Genomic DNA, 14201 nt, shown 5'->3' with positions numbered 1-14201 from the left:
GTTCACCACCACACAGGGCTATAATACTACAGGGCTCACCAGCAATCAGTGATGATAACGTCTGGTCTAACCTGTGTGCCACGGTAAAGCTGGGACATTTTGTGGGTTGATCTGCAGGAAAGGCAAGGCTGCTGGAAAGCTTAACAGCGCCCTTTGGGGTGAGAGGTGTGGGAGTCTGGGAAGTAGCCAGCAAACATGAAGCGAAGTTACAGAAGCAAAAACGGGGTGATGAGGAGGTCTCCAATTCTCACACTGCAATGGGTCTCGTTGCCAAAGAAACGGATGTTCCTTTTTCAGGGCAGCAATTGGGAAACATACTTTTAACAACATTCACAGCAACAGGAAAAACAAAAGCTCCAGCGTGTAGGACAGGATTTAGGACTCCTGCATCTCCCAATCCAAGAATATTAAAACAGAATACAAAATGCAGATAGGCCAGATGAGGATGCCTTTAATATTTGGGGTTTGGCTAGAAGCACATCAGGGTATAAACACAATCTGGAAAATAAATCTATTTTGGCAATTTTACATTTAATACTGAAATTCTTTAGATTTGTTCATGACTTTATTTTGTTTTGTGACAATTCTTTCGCAAAATGCGTTCACGCACACATACAGAATGTGGCTCAAAGTATACTGCAAAGACTAATTCACTTTTTTTAAAAAGCCCATTAAGTCAGTAATGTGCACAGCATCCATCACTGTTGCAATACAAATAATGAATCAGAGGAATCATGTAACTTGAGAGTTATACACAAATAGCAGCCAAAATTTAACAAAAGGCAGTAGTGTGCCTCTCTCAGTGTTTATACAGGCTGAAATTATAATAGTTGCAAAAGTGATGCAGACTAAAATTTATGCAAACTCGTGAAAGGGTTCAGCTAAGAAAAAGCAAAACAATCGGATCTTTAAAAATACAAGATATATTTTAGTAAATATACCCAGTTTCATATTTCAAATTCACGCAATGCAAACAGATCAAAGTTAGGGTTTCGTAACAGAAAAACGTGAGAAGCTGCGTCTCGGTATTGGGCATAGTAAATATTTAATTTCAATCGCGAACTTGCGTTAAAACGCCACTTATACAAAAGTCTTTCAGTTCAATTTTTGCACTGAAGAAAAATGTGCTTCAGTACAATCTAAGTAGTGGTCATAAATGTCTCTCAATATTTATATGCAAACCACGAAAAATCGCAATTAACGATTCCCTAGTGAAATATCGAATCAAAATGGTCTATTTCATTTGTATTCATGCAATATGATTTTTAAAGCGGATCATCTTTGTGGGAAGGGAACCCAAGCAGCCCCCATTTCTGGTGATGTGCTGCTTGGCTTTTACTAGCCAGTCACCGGGGGTAGAATCAGTACATTAATGCCAGGGGCAGAAACCGCTATTCGGCAGGATGTAACGATTTCCCCTACGCGCTGGACATCAGTCAAGGCTTCAGCTACACAGAGTCGATTGGCACATTAAAAATCCAGCCGCAACACCCAAACACCCACATCTGAGTGGGGCACTGTAGCACAGAGGTGGTCACAAAACATTCACCCAAAACAAACAGGTACAGTTAAATACCGTATCAACAAACACTATACAACATAAAATACAATATCTGAATCAAGATGTAATCAAGAGTAGGGGAAGCATACAATTTTTCTTTAATATACAGAACACTAAAAGTTCAAACTGCCACAGTTTCAGGAAGATACTGAGAAAATAACGCCTTTTTTTGTCACAAGTGAACTGACATTTTGCTGGACAAACATGCCACTTAAGTTCATTGTGTTTATAAACAGGTTGTCAACAGCACTGATCAACAGTGGTTATATTGGGTTAGTTGAATGTATGCCCTCCATTAGAAACAATACAGTACATCTGTGATACATGGTTTGCAATAAGTTGGAAACGTTTGTCTTGTTGGATTCCCTCCCATCCCTCTCATAAAGCCTGGACAAGTGATGAATATGAAAGTGCTTAACCCCTTCCAAAGATGTTCCATCCATCCTATGAATGGCTCTATGAATTGGCTTCATTACTCTGCTCTCCTCCCCACTCATAGCTGGTGTGTGGTGAGCGTTCTGGCGCACTATGGCTGCCGTCGCATCATCCAGGTGGATGCTGCACATTGGTGGTGGTGGAGGGGAGTCCCCATTACCTGTTAAGCACTTTGAGTGGAGTGTCCAGAAAAGCGGTATATAAGTGTAAGCAATTATTATTATTATTATTATTATCATCAATTTTTTAATCGCTTTATCCAATACAGGGCCTAGGTGGAGCTGGAGCCTAACTAGACAAGAAACAGGCGCAAGATGGAATACACGTCCAACACAAGGCACACACAGACGTAGACGTGCACACACAGACAGCAGGGCCAGCTTTCCTACAAATGTGTCTCTGGACCGTGCAAGGAAGGAAACCGGAACACTGGAGGAAACCAATGCAAACACAGGGAGAACACACAAACTCCACACAGACAGCACCTCAGGTCCAGAACTGAACCCCAGATCCCAGCACTGTGAGGGAGCAATGATAACTAATGATAACAGACAGAAGAGGGCCAGGGCCCAACTGATACTCAAAAGTATTATCTGCCATTTAACACAAGATATTCTATTAAATAGACAAACAGCAGAGATTCTACTCTTACATCCTGGGAGATCATAGAAAAAGAGGTTCAAGAAATGATAAAAGTTCTTTTGCTTTTTCAAGGCCTTTAGTATAACCCCAAACACTGGGAACTCATAAACAATCCCATTTTTGTATAAAAATTGCCCCCGAGCTTCATAGAATTGTTGTTTCTTTGGATTGCAGTCCCTTCATGCACCGTTATGGGATGAACGGTGGTATGCTCAATAACCGAAAACCCTTTGTAAATAGGGAATGGGAATTTACAGGTATATTCACAATCTCTGATATGCCTGATCAAATCAAGTCCTTTCAAAGAACTCAAAGTTTTATCTACCAAAAACCTTGTTCTAGATTTGCGACTTAGCACGCATCGCTTATAATTTTCAGGGACAAAGATGTATTCACCTAATAGTATTACAATGGACCAGTTATTAAATCTCGGTAACTCGGTACTGCAAAATTTGACAAATTTTACAAAAGCGTGATCTCTGTGAAGCACTGTATAGCACCCCTGGTCTCACCATGGGCGAGAGAGATTTGTAACGTAATATCAGCCCTTCCTTCTCACTATTCACTGTAATGACTAATGTAATGTAACGTACAGAGAATAAGTTCAGATTTTGCAGCAGACATTTCGCTGCAGAAATGTTCCAATGTTATCTGCGTGCAGAGTTAACAGGTTTGTTGGCAAAACCTTCCTGAAGTCAAGAGCAACATTTCAACTGAATTAAAAGAGATGTATTCACAAGCCTGGTTGTTCACGGTGGAATAGGGTCGCTTCACCTCGCAGGAAGTTCGGTTGCCTTGTTCCAAATAGTAGAATATGGCACTGCGCATACCTGGAAACTTAACAGGTAATGGGGACTCCCCTCCACCACCACCAATGTGCAGCATCCACCTGGATGATGCGACGGCAGCCAGAGTGCACCAGAACACTCACCATAAATTTGGCCAGCACACCCGGATAACACCCCTACTCTATTAGAGAAATGCCCTGGGATTTTTAATGACCACAGAGTCAGGATCTCGGTTTTACATCTCATCCAAAGGACGGAGCCTTTTTACAGTATAGTGTTCCTCTCCAATATAAATTGGAGGTTCCACACGTTACTGTGTACGTTTTACTTTAACTGTGGTTTAAATGGGCTCATCAACGCCGATTCTTTCTCACCCACAAATATAAAAATAGCGTTGCAGTTCTCCTTTAAATGGAACTGTAATCTAATTGGATCCCAAGATATGTTTGTTCAGTTACCCTGATTAAGTTCTCAGGAGACAAATCAAATAAAACAAAATGCTTGAACTGTGCAGAAAAGTTGATTGCTCTAAACTGTAAAAATACTGAGGCTGTAAAGGAAAAAATCTAGGTTACATACTGCTTTGATATGCTTATGATGGGGGTAAAAATGGTTTGTAACCTGGGAGATGTCCATAATAAAGATAATGAGAAGAGAATCTCAAGAATGATTTCCAATTCGATTTTATGTTGATGACTCTTAAAGGCTAGCAATTCCAGATGTTTGATAGTTTGTGGCATGGGGGCATTGTATCTCTGGCTGGAGAGCACAAAACACTGGACTGCCTTTCTCTCTCAGCGCAGGGTGCGTCAAGGTGGTTTCAATGTCATGCGTGTTTGGCCTGCTCTTGTTTTGCGCGGTGTGCAACGGGTTTTGCCATTCGAATGTTTTTGTTTAACTGGATGTCACCCTTCTTGTTTTTCTCACTTGTCACTATTGTCTACTTCATGTACCGTGTGCCTGTTTATAGTTTTTCTTTCAGTTCTACAAAAAACACAACATCTTTTTTTTTTTAAGTGAATAAACAACAAGGTTTCTAGGCTTCTTTGATGCTCATTATACAGTATATACTGACATACCTAAGAGTCTATAAACCCAAACCTCCCACTGTGGTTAGTGATACCTAAAGAACCATGGCTCTCTTTGTTCATTTTCAATTCTTTATATGAAAAAAAACTGCTCCAGAAATCCAACCTCCATGCCCACCCAGAGAGCACACAAAAATTATTTCACTTAGAAACACAGGAAGGCATCTAAAGTGACATTCAGATCACAGTGGCGTTTTTCCCTCAGGGTGGAGTACTGAATGGATATAGAATCCATGGCTCCACACTGAAAATGATTAGCAGCTGGACAAGCTTGAAAAGTCACCCACACACCAGGTGTAGGCCACAAACCAGGTTTAATAACAGCACTGAAACTAAAATGAAGCACTTCCTGTCTTCTGCTTCTGAAATAGCACAAGGTTCCTGGACTAAACACTACAGGTTTATGCTACAGAACCACTGATAGCCCCTTCTGATCTGTACCAAAAAGACAGGATATCCAGGTTTACCATTTTAAAAAACCTTTCATCAAGCAGATTTCTTAAGTAACCAAAGATTTGTGGCGGCTTATATTGAAACGTTAAATGAGCAATTAAGTGCAACAATAGATCCTATTTTCCATCAGAAAACCTTTAGTATGAATGCACGCAAAACAAAGCATTGCACCTCACGGAAAATCTATTTACCCAGCAGATTGGAATCTATCACAAGTATGCACTAAAACAAATCCCAAAACCATGAATAAAGCCTCTAATAGACTGGTAGTGGTATAAAGCACAGCTCTTAAGTAACATCTACCCAGTAATGCCTTCTAGTAAACCAGGTTCTGACCATGAGACTCGGTCACCAACCAGCATATTTCCTTTAAAGGAAATTTTGTGCAGCTGTATAAACCATGAAGCTTATTTAAAGAAACTCCCTTCTGCATTCAAGTGCTAAGGGCAGCAGCAAATTACAAGTCTTGGATTGTGCATAAAGTATTTTTCATTCTACTTCATTAACATACAAAGCAACAGATAAAAAGCCAGTAAAAACCTCGTCTTGTAATTTTTGAGAAGCTTTAGTAGTGACGTTTTTCCACTTATAGCTCCCCACCCTTCTTTACTGAGCATCCAATTCAGCGGTTTGGTGAAATTCTAAAAATGATTAAACAACCCGACCGATATAAAGGTATGGAGTGCGTAACACTTAAATGTTATCTCAACTGCCTCAGGAAATGACAGCACTGTCGAAGGTCAGAGCCGTCACAACATCCCTAGTGGTTGCTGCACATTGGTGGTGGTGGTGGTGGAGGGGAGTCCCCATTACCTGTAAAGCGCTTTGAGTGGAGTGTCCAGAAAAGCGCTATATAAGTGTAAGCAATTATTATAACTTGTGAGGAATGAAGCAGGGAGCCTGCTTCAGGTTTGGGTCCTTTTTGGGGTCGAGGGAAGGGAGTTTGAGAAGATGTGGGCAGATCTGTAGATGGTAGGTAAGAATGCAAACATACTCGAGGAAAAGTGCAAGACTACAGCCTGACAAATCCAGTTGACATGAAAGGCCACTTCAAATTTATAATGTCTATGGTTTAAGATTTTGCCCGATACAGCCAACTGAAGTTTATTTAATGAAAACAATTTCACAATCATATGACTACGCATTTTAAACGTCCGAAAAAAATCTACAAATGGACGTGGGAGATTCTAGTCTATATTTTGTCAGCAGTATTAAACTCTAAATGCAATATTTTACCTGGCTTCTTTGACCAAACTCTAAAGATTTTTCCTAGTTTTTCATACAGCTTCAATGTATTTTGTCATATGTACGCTAGTGTGTACCATGCTTTCTATGTGAAGTGAACTTTTAAAACATTAAAAAAGGAGAATCAGATGGTCAACTGCAAAAGAACAGTTAAATACAACTGTGATTGTTATATAAGGGTATTGGCTATATTTATATATGACATATGTGAAGTATCGCAATGCATTTTGCTTTATAGATGGAAACATAATGTTTTTGTATTCTACAATGGATGAAGGAAACCAACATTCACAAAATTTCTAGAGGGACAACAAAGCTGACATACTGTACAGAAAGTGGACGTGCCAGCCAATGAGACTTCAAATAAAATGAGACTAAATACAGACGTTCAAAGTAAACTGCACAAGAAACCCAGTATATAACTGGATGAATATAAAGGGTTTAAATTCTTCACATCTGCTTTCCTGCTGGTGGTGTCCTCAAAGCAACCACTAGCTTTCAATTGCTAAGAATTCCGGGCTGAAAGACTGCAGAGACGAACAGGAAATGATGCAGCTCAAAATGATCTTGGGTGTTAATGGCCCTTTCCTGCTCAGGTATCACTGGCCAATCCATGGCACAACAAGAGAAGCAGCAATTTGTACTCTACGCTGAGCTATTCAAGTAGATGTGAATTTATCAGCTGTTTGGCTGCCATTTCTGGCCGAATGAATGAAATTACAGGAAGTTTCCCACCCAGTACCCAAGGCGCGCAGAAAAATTCCAGAGCTCCCAAAGAAAAAAAAAGCAGCCTGCCTTGATCACTGAATGGAAACACATTTTCGTTAGACAGGTTTTCTCTATCACGAAGTTAAACAATTACTCAAGTTATTTTACCCTACATAAAATTAGGCTAAACATCATTTAGGCTTTTGGAAATTGAACTCTGATAAATCAATCTTCTATGCATGAACCTTTTGTAATAACTTACATCATGTTTACTCCCCCTACATTGTGTTAAAATGAGGTTTAAGGTATGTAAGAAAAACTTAAAAACGTGTTATAATTTGAGTCTTACAAAATACAAACATGAACGGATGAATGCTGGACCTAACTGTTTTTGCTGAAACAAAAAGTTGCATAAAACTACAAAGCACAACTGAACCAATAATTACAAGTCCAAGTAAATAGTTTAAAATAACGTTGTTTTAATGCTGTCCTAAGATTTAACAAACTATTTTGAGTTAACTATTAACAAACACTTAATAGCAAGGAAAGATTAGGAAAGCCCAACTCACCCACTACCATGAGAGTGAACTCAAACCCTCTCTTCACAGACTTTCTGTACACTTGATTGGGAAGATTGGCAAAACCCACATATCCCTCCAAGTTCTTCTGTTGCTAGAAAAAGCAAAAAGAAACGACATGAGTACATTAATCACCTGATTCCAGTGTGAAGTCAAAACATAACTGAAAAGTAGCTAAAACCTTATATTTCAGAAACTAAAGCTAATATAAAAAACAGCAGAATAGATCCTTGAAGTTATGAAAACAATGAGTACTATTTATTGCCGCAGGGCTCAGTGAAGTAAGTAACCTCAACCTTCTCCTTCAACAGAAACAGAGTTCGAAAAATGTTTTGACTGGCAAAAACAATCAACGACCAATAAAATTCAAACAGCTGCTGTTAAATATGACATCTCTTACAGAACTAGGTTGTACCACATAGAGAAGATGGTACTTACAGCTACTTTGAAAATCATTCATGTAGGATCAATCGGCCAATACAAGTGAGAAAAGCAGATGAATTCCAGGCAGCGGATGTAATTGAAGGGTTCCAGGCAGATGCAGCAATAAAGGAAAGAAAAATGGAAAAAAGAAAGAAAATGAGTTCAGTGCAAATACATTTCTTACAATGAAACAAACATGAATTTGATCAACTTTAAAAAGAATGTAAGCAGTTATTTCATATTTGATCCTAACAGGACTTACAATACACAATGTAATAAACACAATGTTGTTTTGTGAAAATACTAGTAATACTGTAAAGAACAGACTATATCTATGTTCCTGTATTGCAGAAGGATACTACAGTAATACTAACCTGACCAAAAAAACATCTAAAAAACAAAGGGTGTCCCATAACCCAACACTAATCAAGAGACAAGTGAACACCACCAGCATCTGCTGATTTTCACATAACGCATTTAGACTCATTCATAATCGGCATTTGGCATTTTAAATGTTGTGAAAGCCTTTAGTAAAAGGGGTCTTTGAAAATGCTACCGCCTAGTCATCAAAACCATAATGAAATAAAGTTAAAAGGTGCAAGGTGCAGTAAAACACCTGAATTGTGCGCAAAACACAGTAACACCTGGTACAAAGCTTAACAATTAAGCCTGCCCATTCAGCAGTCATGAAATACTAACAAAAACACACCAAACAAAACCTACAGTGAAAAAGATCTTTGCCTGTTCCATTACAAGTGTCCCCTCTGTATTCCAGTATGCCTCATGATAGAAGTGTTAGAAATCCATGTCAATGTTACACCACTGCAGATCAATTCATCCTGGGAGCCGAGGCTTAAAAATTTTCCCTTAGACTTATATCATTCAGAAGGACTTCCTGCAACATTTGAACTTGCTTTCATAGCATCTTGAAAGTCACTCGTTTAATCCTGAAAGTGCTCATGGTGTCACCATATCCACTGGGCCTGCATCTGACACTGGAATTAAACTACACAGGCCTCCTGCTTCAAGGATATTGTCACCGTTAGAGTGAATTCTTCACACAAAAATTCTAATTCTGGCAGTCTGGTTGTCTCAATATAACAATGTTAAGGTTTAAAGCTTAAGATATTCAGATAAAGGTTTAAAGTGACTAAATCCATTCCCACACTGATATTTCTAGCCATCCTCAAATGAACCATGTACTATTGACTCATGTAATTAGTCTCACTGCTCATAGCAGCAGTATAGAACTCTAATCCACGAAGCAACATTGCAAGGTCACTAAACTTGTTTATTTTTAGTTTATGCTACAACCTTGTAGCTCTCGCCTTAATAGGTTAAAAATTTTAAAGCATTAACATGAAATAAATAATGTTAATGAAGCTGCTTCTTCATTTACAAATAACAGCGCCTCCATAAATATGAAAAAACGTACTACATCCTCCATTCATTTTTAACATAAGCAAAGAAAGATCACAGTCACCAGTATAGTGCACAGTATCTGCAATAACACTACCAATACGCTTTCAGAAACTGCACCTAAACATTCGCAAGAATGTGAAAAAATTGTGGGATTGCACAAAAAAAATGCTCAGCATCACTTCCTCTAGATTCTATCTAAGTGGCTTGTCTTCTTCCTCTGAAGGCAAGTGTTACATTACATTCACATTTCACTTCTACTGGACCAGAACTAAAGAAGCACACAGGACATACCCCGCATGGCTGAAATGACGCATGCTTATGTGTTATGTAGGCACTCAAAGCCACATTCACAACTATGTTATGCACTGGATAAAATCTTCAAGGATTTACTTGATAAATACAATTTGAATTTAGTTGAGGCCTTCCCTCTAAACAAAACCCTTACTAAGACTTTGTCAAATGTTGCCTAATGTCACAGTAAAACAATAAGAGAAAATGAGGAGACTAAGTGTACCAATATTGAATGATTCAAAGACCTACATATATTCATATATTTTTAAATGAGCTGTATGGTGACCGAACGCTGAGAGATTCAATTTACTGAAATGAATGACACCTGCCTCCTGCCAAAATCTTTAACAAGCCACAGACAGTGGCATTTCCACAAGGTGCGCATTGCAGTCACAATAAATTATATTTACACCAAAGCTAGAAATGTAGGTTACATGTATTCTTTCAAACAGTGATGTCCACAGAGGGTCAGGATAGACCCATGTGTCCAGGAAACAGTACCTCTGAAATATCGGCACTAGCATGACTCTTGTTTTCACCTTCTTGCTCAACCCAGCCACCGTATGGCACTGTATAAAATCAAGTTCTGAATTGAAGAGGCAGTCATATAAGTAGCTTCAGCCTCTGACGGGTGGCACAGTGGTACAGTGGTTAGCCTCGCAGTGTTGGGGCCCTGGGTTCAATTCCGGGAAGGCTGTCTGTGTGGAGTTTGTAAGTTCTCCCCACGTGCACTTGGGGTTTCCTCAAAGGGCTCTGGTTAATCCCCAAAAAGCCCAAAGAAATGCTGGTGTTTGGGTCTTGCGTGTGCCCTGCGATGGACTGGCGTCCCATCCAGGTTGTATCCCGCCTTGGGACAGGCTCCGGGCTGCCGTGAACCTGAACTGGATCGTTTGAAAAACAGCTTAATGTGATCCGATTAGCCTTGGAAATTTCAATCAAGAGGAAATGAACACCGGCTAGATGAGACTTTCTTTGACTATTTTTCCCCAGAGTCAAAATGGCACTTGTCAGTGAAAAAGCTGCATGTCTTTTTAAGGCAATCTGCCCCCGGTTTGAAGAGCCGGGGACTTGTTTTCTTTGCTGGCGGGTAAACTGCCGGAAGTGCTGTGGTGCGACGCTGTCTGTATATGCAGGCTTGAGGTTTGAGAGCAGCGTGCTCCCCCCTCCATGCTCCTGCGAGCACTCGAGCGTTTACTAGCACAGCGAGCAGCGGATCTCGGTACCGAGGGGTGCAAAGCTCGGCTGGGCCTGAAAGCTTTATTCTTCATGTGCCAACGTCGATTTTCTTCAGCTTCGCATCTTTCACAAATGCACCAAGACCTCCAGAAGAAGGGTGTTAGGTGGTTTTTGGTTCTCCCTTAGCCCTGCTGTTCTGAGAACCAAGCACATCTGCTGCTTGCTGCTGCTGCTGCTTCTTCCTCCTTCTACTTTGTGGCCACGATGTTATTTTCAAACTTCCTAAGTCTCAGCTGCACCTGAACAAGCTCTGACTGGGTTATTCGTGTTCTGCATCAGCCCCGCCATCTATACTATTAGCATCTTATTCAATCGCTCAACGAAGCATGATTGCTCCTTTGCACAGAGTTTGGCTGCTTTGGGGGTTAGATCTGCAGGTTTGTTTGCATACTGAATCCAAAGAGAGACATCACAAAAGGAACTGTGGCTTATTAAGTAACCCATCCAAAACACAGCCAATCGCTTATATCAACTAAAGCGATAGCCACAACTTAATGGCAATAAAGAATTCAAAGACTGCAAACTAAGCCAGACTTTATAAGGAGCTGAAGACTTCCAACCTACAGAAAAGTCTTTTTTTTTGCCGTTTAATAAGCATCTTGTCCTAAAGAACCTCCTTGCTTCCATTTTTTTTCATTCCTTACACAGCCATGCACTGAAGGACTAAAAGTCTCATGGAATACAAGATTATATTTTTTAAAAACATTTACCCCCACCCAAAAAAATGGCTACTAGCACAGAAATGGTTAGAACAATTCCAAGGTTGTTTCTTATATATTTACGCCAGAAGGGGGGAAAAAAAAAACAAGGCTCGAACATGCATTTGCTCGAGACTAAAAATAAAAAGCCTTCAGTTTTCCAGAGGATCATTTTAACTCGCCCCTTTCTAAAATGCCCACATGCTGGGGGGTCACATGAGAGATGATGCGTCATGAATTCATTGCGAACAAATGAGATTTTACCATGCTCACGAAGAATCTGCTATAAAAAAATATTTTCTATACTGTATAGGAGCTTAGGCATGTCATTTCCTTGTTTTTGATTATTTTTATCCTCATTTAATCATTTGAAACGTGACTTTTGTGCTAAGAAACATGCTCGGCACTTCCTTTGCATAATGAGTGCTATATAATAAGACCAATCTGACTAAACGCGCAGTAAAGTGTGTCCTTTCCAGAAAGTAGTGATTTATGTAAGTTCAAAGCAAGCATCACACTCTCGGACGCTCCTCCAGAGCTCTGTGGCTCATATGATGCTCCTCTCTCCTGCCTCATTCTTGGCACAATGCGGGAGGCCATAACATTCATTTCTTCAAGACAAACGACGCCTGGTGTCATTCCAAGAGCCCTGAACTCTCGGAAAACTGACCAGATGTCCCAGTGCAGAAGACTGGGGGCTGGGGGGATGTTGTAACGTTTACAGCATGGATCCCTTCTTCCATGCTGATTTCTGGAGTGCATGCAAATAGAATCAAAATGTTAAAATAACATCTCGCTATACTTAAAAAGTGATGGGCACAAAACATCTCTTTGCATAAGTCACAAAACTACATTTTGCAGCGCATGATTATTACTCCTCTTCATTTGCTTACAATAGGAAAATCTTAACACTACAGCTCTGTAATGACTTCTCTGCTGCCACAGGCTGTAGAACACTCCTTAGATGTGACGTACATTGCGATATCTCCCGACATAAAGAATTTGAGGTAATATTCCGTGATAAACCCTCTCTTTCAAAACGTTTCATCTCGCACAGACACACAAAAAAAGCGTTTCATTCAGGGTTAGGCGACACGGGCGGGGGCGTGACCCCTCAAAAGTAATTATGGGACTTCCTGGGACATTTGAAACGCTTCTCTACAATCTACGTGATAGCTTTTGACTCCCTCAACAGACATCTTTGTCTGATGATAGCAAAGACAAACGAAGACCTGGCTTTCACGCATTCCCAGTAATCGCTGCAGGGTCACAATCTTCCAATCATTTCTGCATATCTTTACGTTTTCTGCGGTCACAGCTTGCGTATTGAACAGGGAAGGTAGGAGCAGTAACCACATCGAAAACCGACTAGGGAGTTGGTGAAATTCGGTCGCGCACGCAACGCAAGGACACACGATCGGAATTGAAAAGAAAAACACAGAGACAAAAGATAGACAACCAAACAAATGCCATTAACAAACAGGAGCCCGGTTGTTGTTTTTTTTTCTTAAGTGGATTTCAAAGCCACATCAAAACATCGTCTCCGTATAAAGTTACAGAAAATGCTATACAAATGCGGATGCGCTTTACGGATCGTTTTCCAAATGACGTGCATTTCTGTCCGTTTGTCTTCCGAATATATACTGTAACCGATCAACTTATTCCACTTGTCCCAAGTCCCTTCCCAGTTGCTGATAGATACAATCATGTCTTCATGTCTCCAAATGCATGCACTTGTTTGGAAAGGACAGTGTAGAAACAAAAACAATTAAAGTCTGTGAATCTGCTGATTTCGTAAACTACGACAATATGAGACCACAGACCAAAAAAAAAATAGTAGTTATTTTTAAGCTGTAGAAAAGCACAAGCCCAGAGAATCTACACAGGAAATGCTCCTGCTCCACTCACTTTTACGCACGAAAATATTTTTTCAACGCTGTTGGGCGGTGGTATTTTACTCTACCAGATACCCCGAATTCACACAACGTGAACATCAAGCAAAAAAAAAACACACCATTTGGTTTATAATAACGCAATAGACTCACCCATGATGTTGACGTTCCCAGACGCTTCAGTAACCGACCGTGCACAGACCGACATTCCACTTCGCGAACTCACGGCTGCCCCCTCAATTCTACAACGCACGTACGCAATTTCCTCAGCGTATGATCGTCGGTCTCCACTTCAAACCACACGGTAAAGTTCGTACCCGATCTTTGGTGAATTGCCATCTGAGCGCATCTCTGATGTCTCGCGAGAGTGAAAGCGGCCACACCAAAGAGATTTTTAAGATTTTTTTAGGGAGGAAAGGGGGGAGTACTTCAGGGCACAACAGGGCTAGGGTCCTGTTTTCTTTATAACTTGGTCAATGGTTAACCACGTCAATATAAATTTAGTCGTATAAAGTAAAAATGGTACTTTTTTTTTTTACTAATTCCGGGCTTTATTACTAAGTTGTTGCTCGGTTTATTGATAAGAGCATTAAAAAGAAATGAACGGGAAAAAGGACTGTGGAGTAATTATTTTGAATAGGAACCTGTGAATGATTCTTAAATACAGCAACTCGCTACTGAAAGGGGAATCTCCATGATCTGTTTCCTGATTGATGGGCTACAATTATGTATTTATGCCCG

General features: G+C 40.1%; 1 protein-coding gene across 3 annotated transcripts in view; it reads right to left on the bottom strand.

Annotated features, from left to right (window-relative positions):
- Nucleotides 1-13683, bottom strand: part of septin7a (septin 7a) — a 43294-nt gene extending 29611 nt beyond the window's left edge. Inside the window, exons 1-3 of one of the 3 annotated variants that reach the window (XM_088601694.1) lie at nt 13614-13683; nt 12885-12886; nt 7490-7592 (exon numbers count right to left, since the gene is read on the bottom strand). In XM_088601694.1, coding sequence (XP_088457820.1) covers nt 7490-7592; nt 12885-12886; nt 13614-13668 — 160 coding nt within the window. In that variant the 5' untranslated portion in view covers nt 13669-13683. Of the gene's footprint in view, nt 1-7489; nt 7593-7936; nt 7942-12884; nt 12887-13613 lie in introns of those variants that run through there. The other 2 variants (XM_088601693.1, XM_088601692.1) reach the window with 2 other exon arrangements.
- Between the last annotated feature and the right edge of the window lie 518 nt (nt 13684-14201).

Source organism: Lepisosteus platostomus, chromosome 12 (genome assembly GCF_059453375.1).
Source record: "Lepisosteus platostomus isolate fLepPlt1 chromosome 12, fLepPlt1.hap1, whole genome shotgun sequence".
In the NCBI taxonomy this organism is placed as follows: domain Eukaryota; kingdom Metazoa; phylum Chordata; class Actinopteri; order Semionotiformes; family Lepisosteidae; genus Lepisosteus; species Lepisosteus platostomus.
This window is presented reverse-complemented; position numbering and strand designations above follow the sequence as displayed.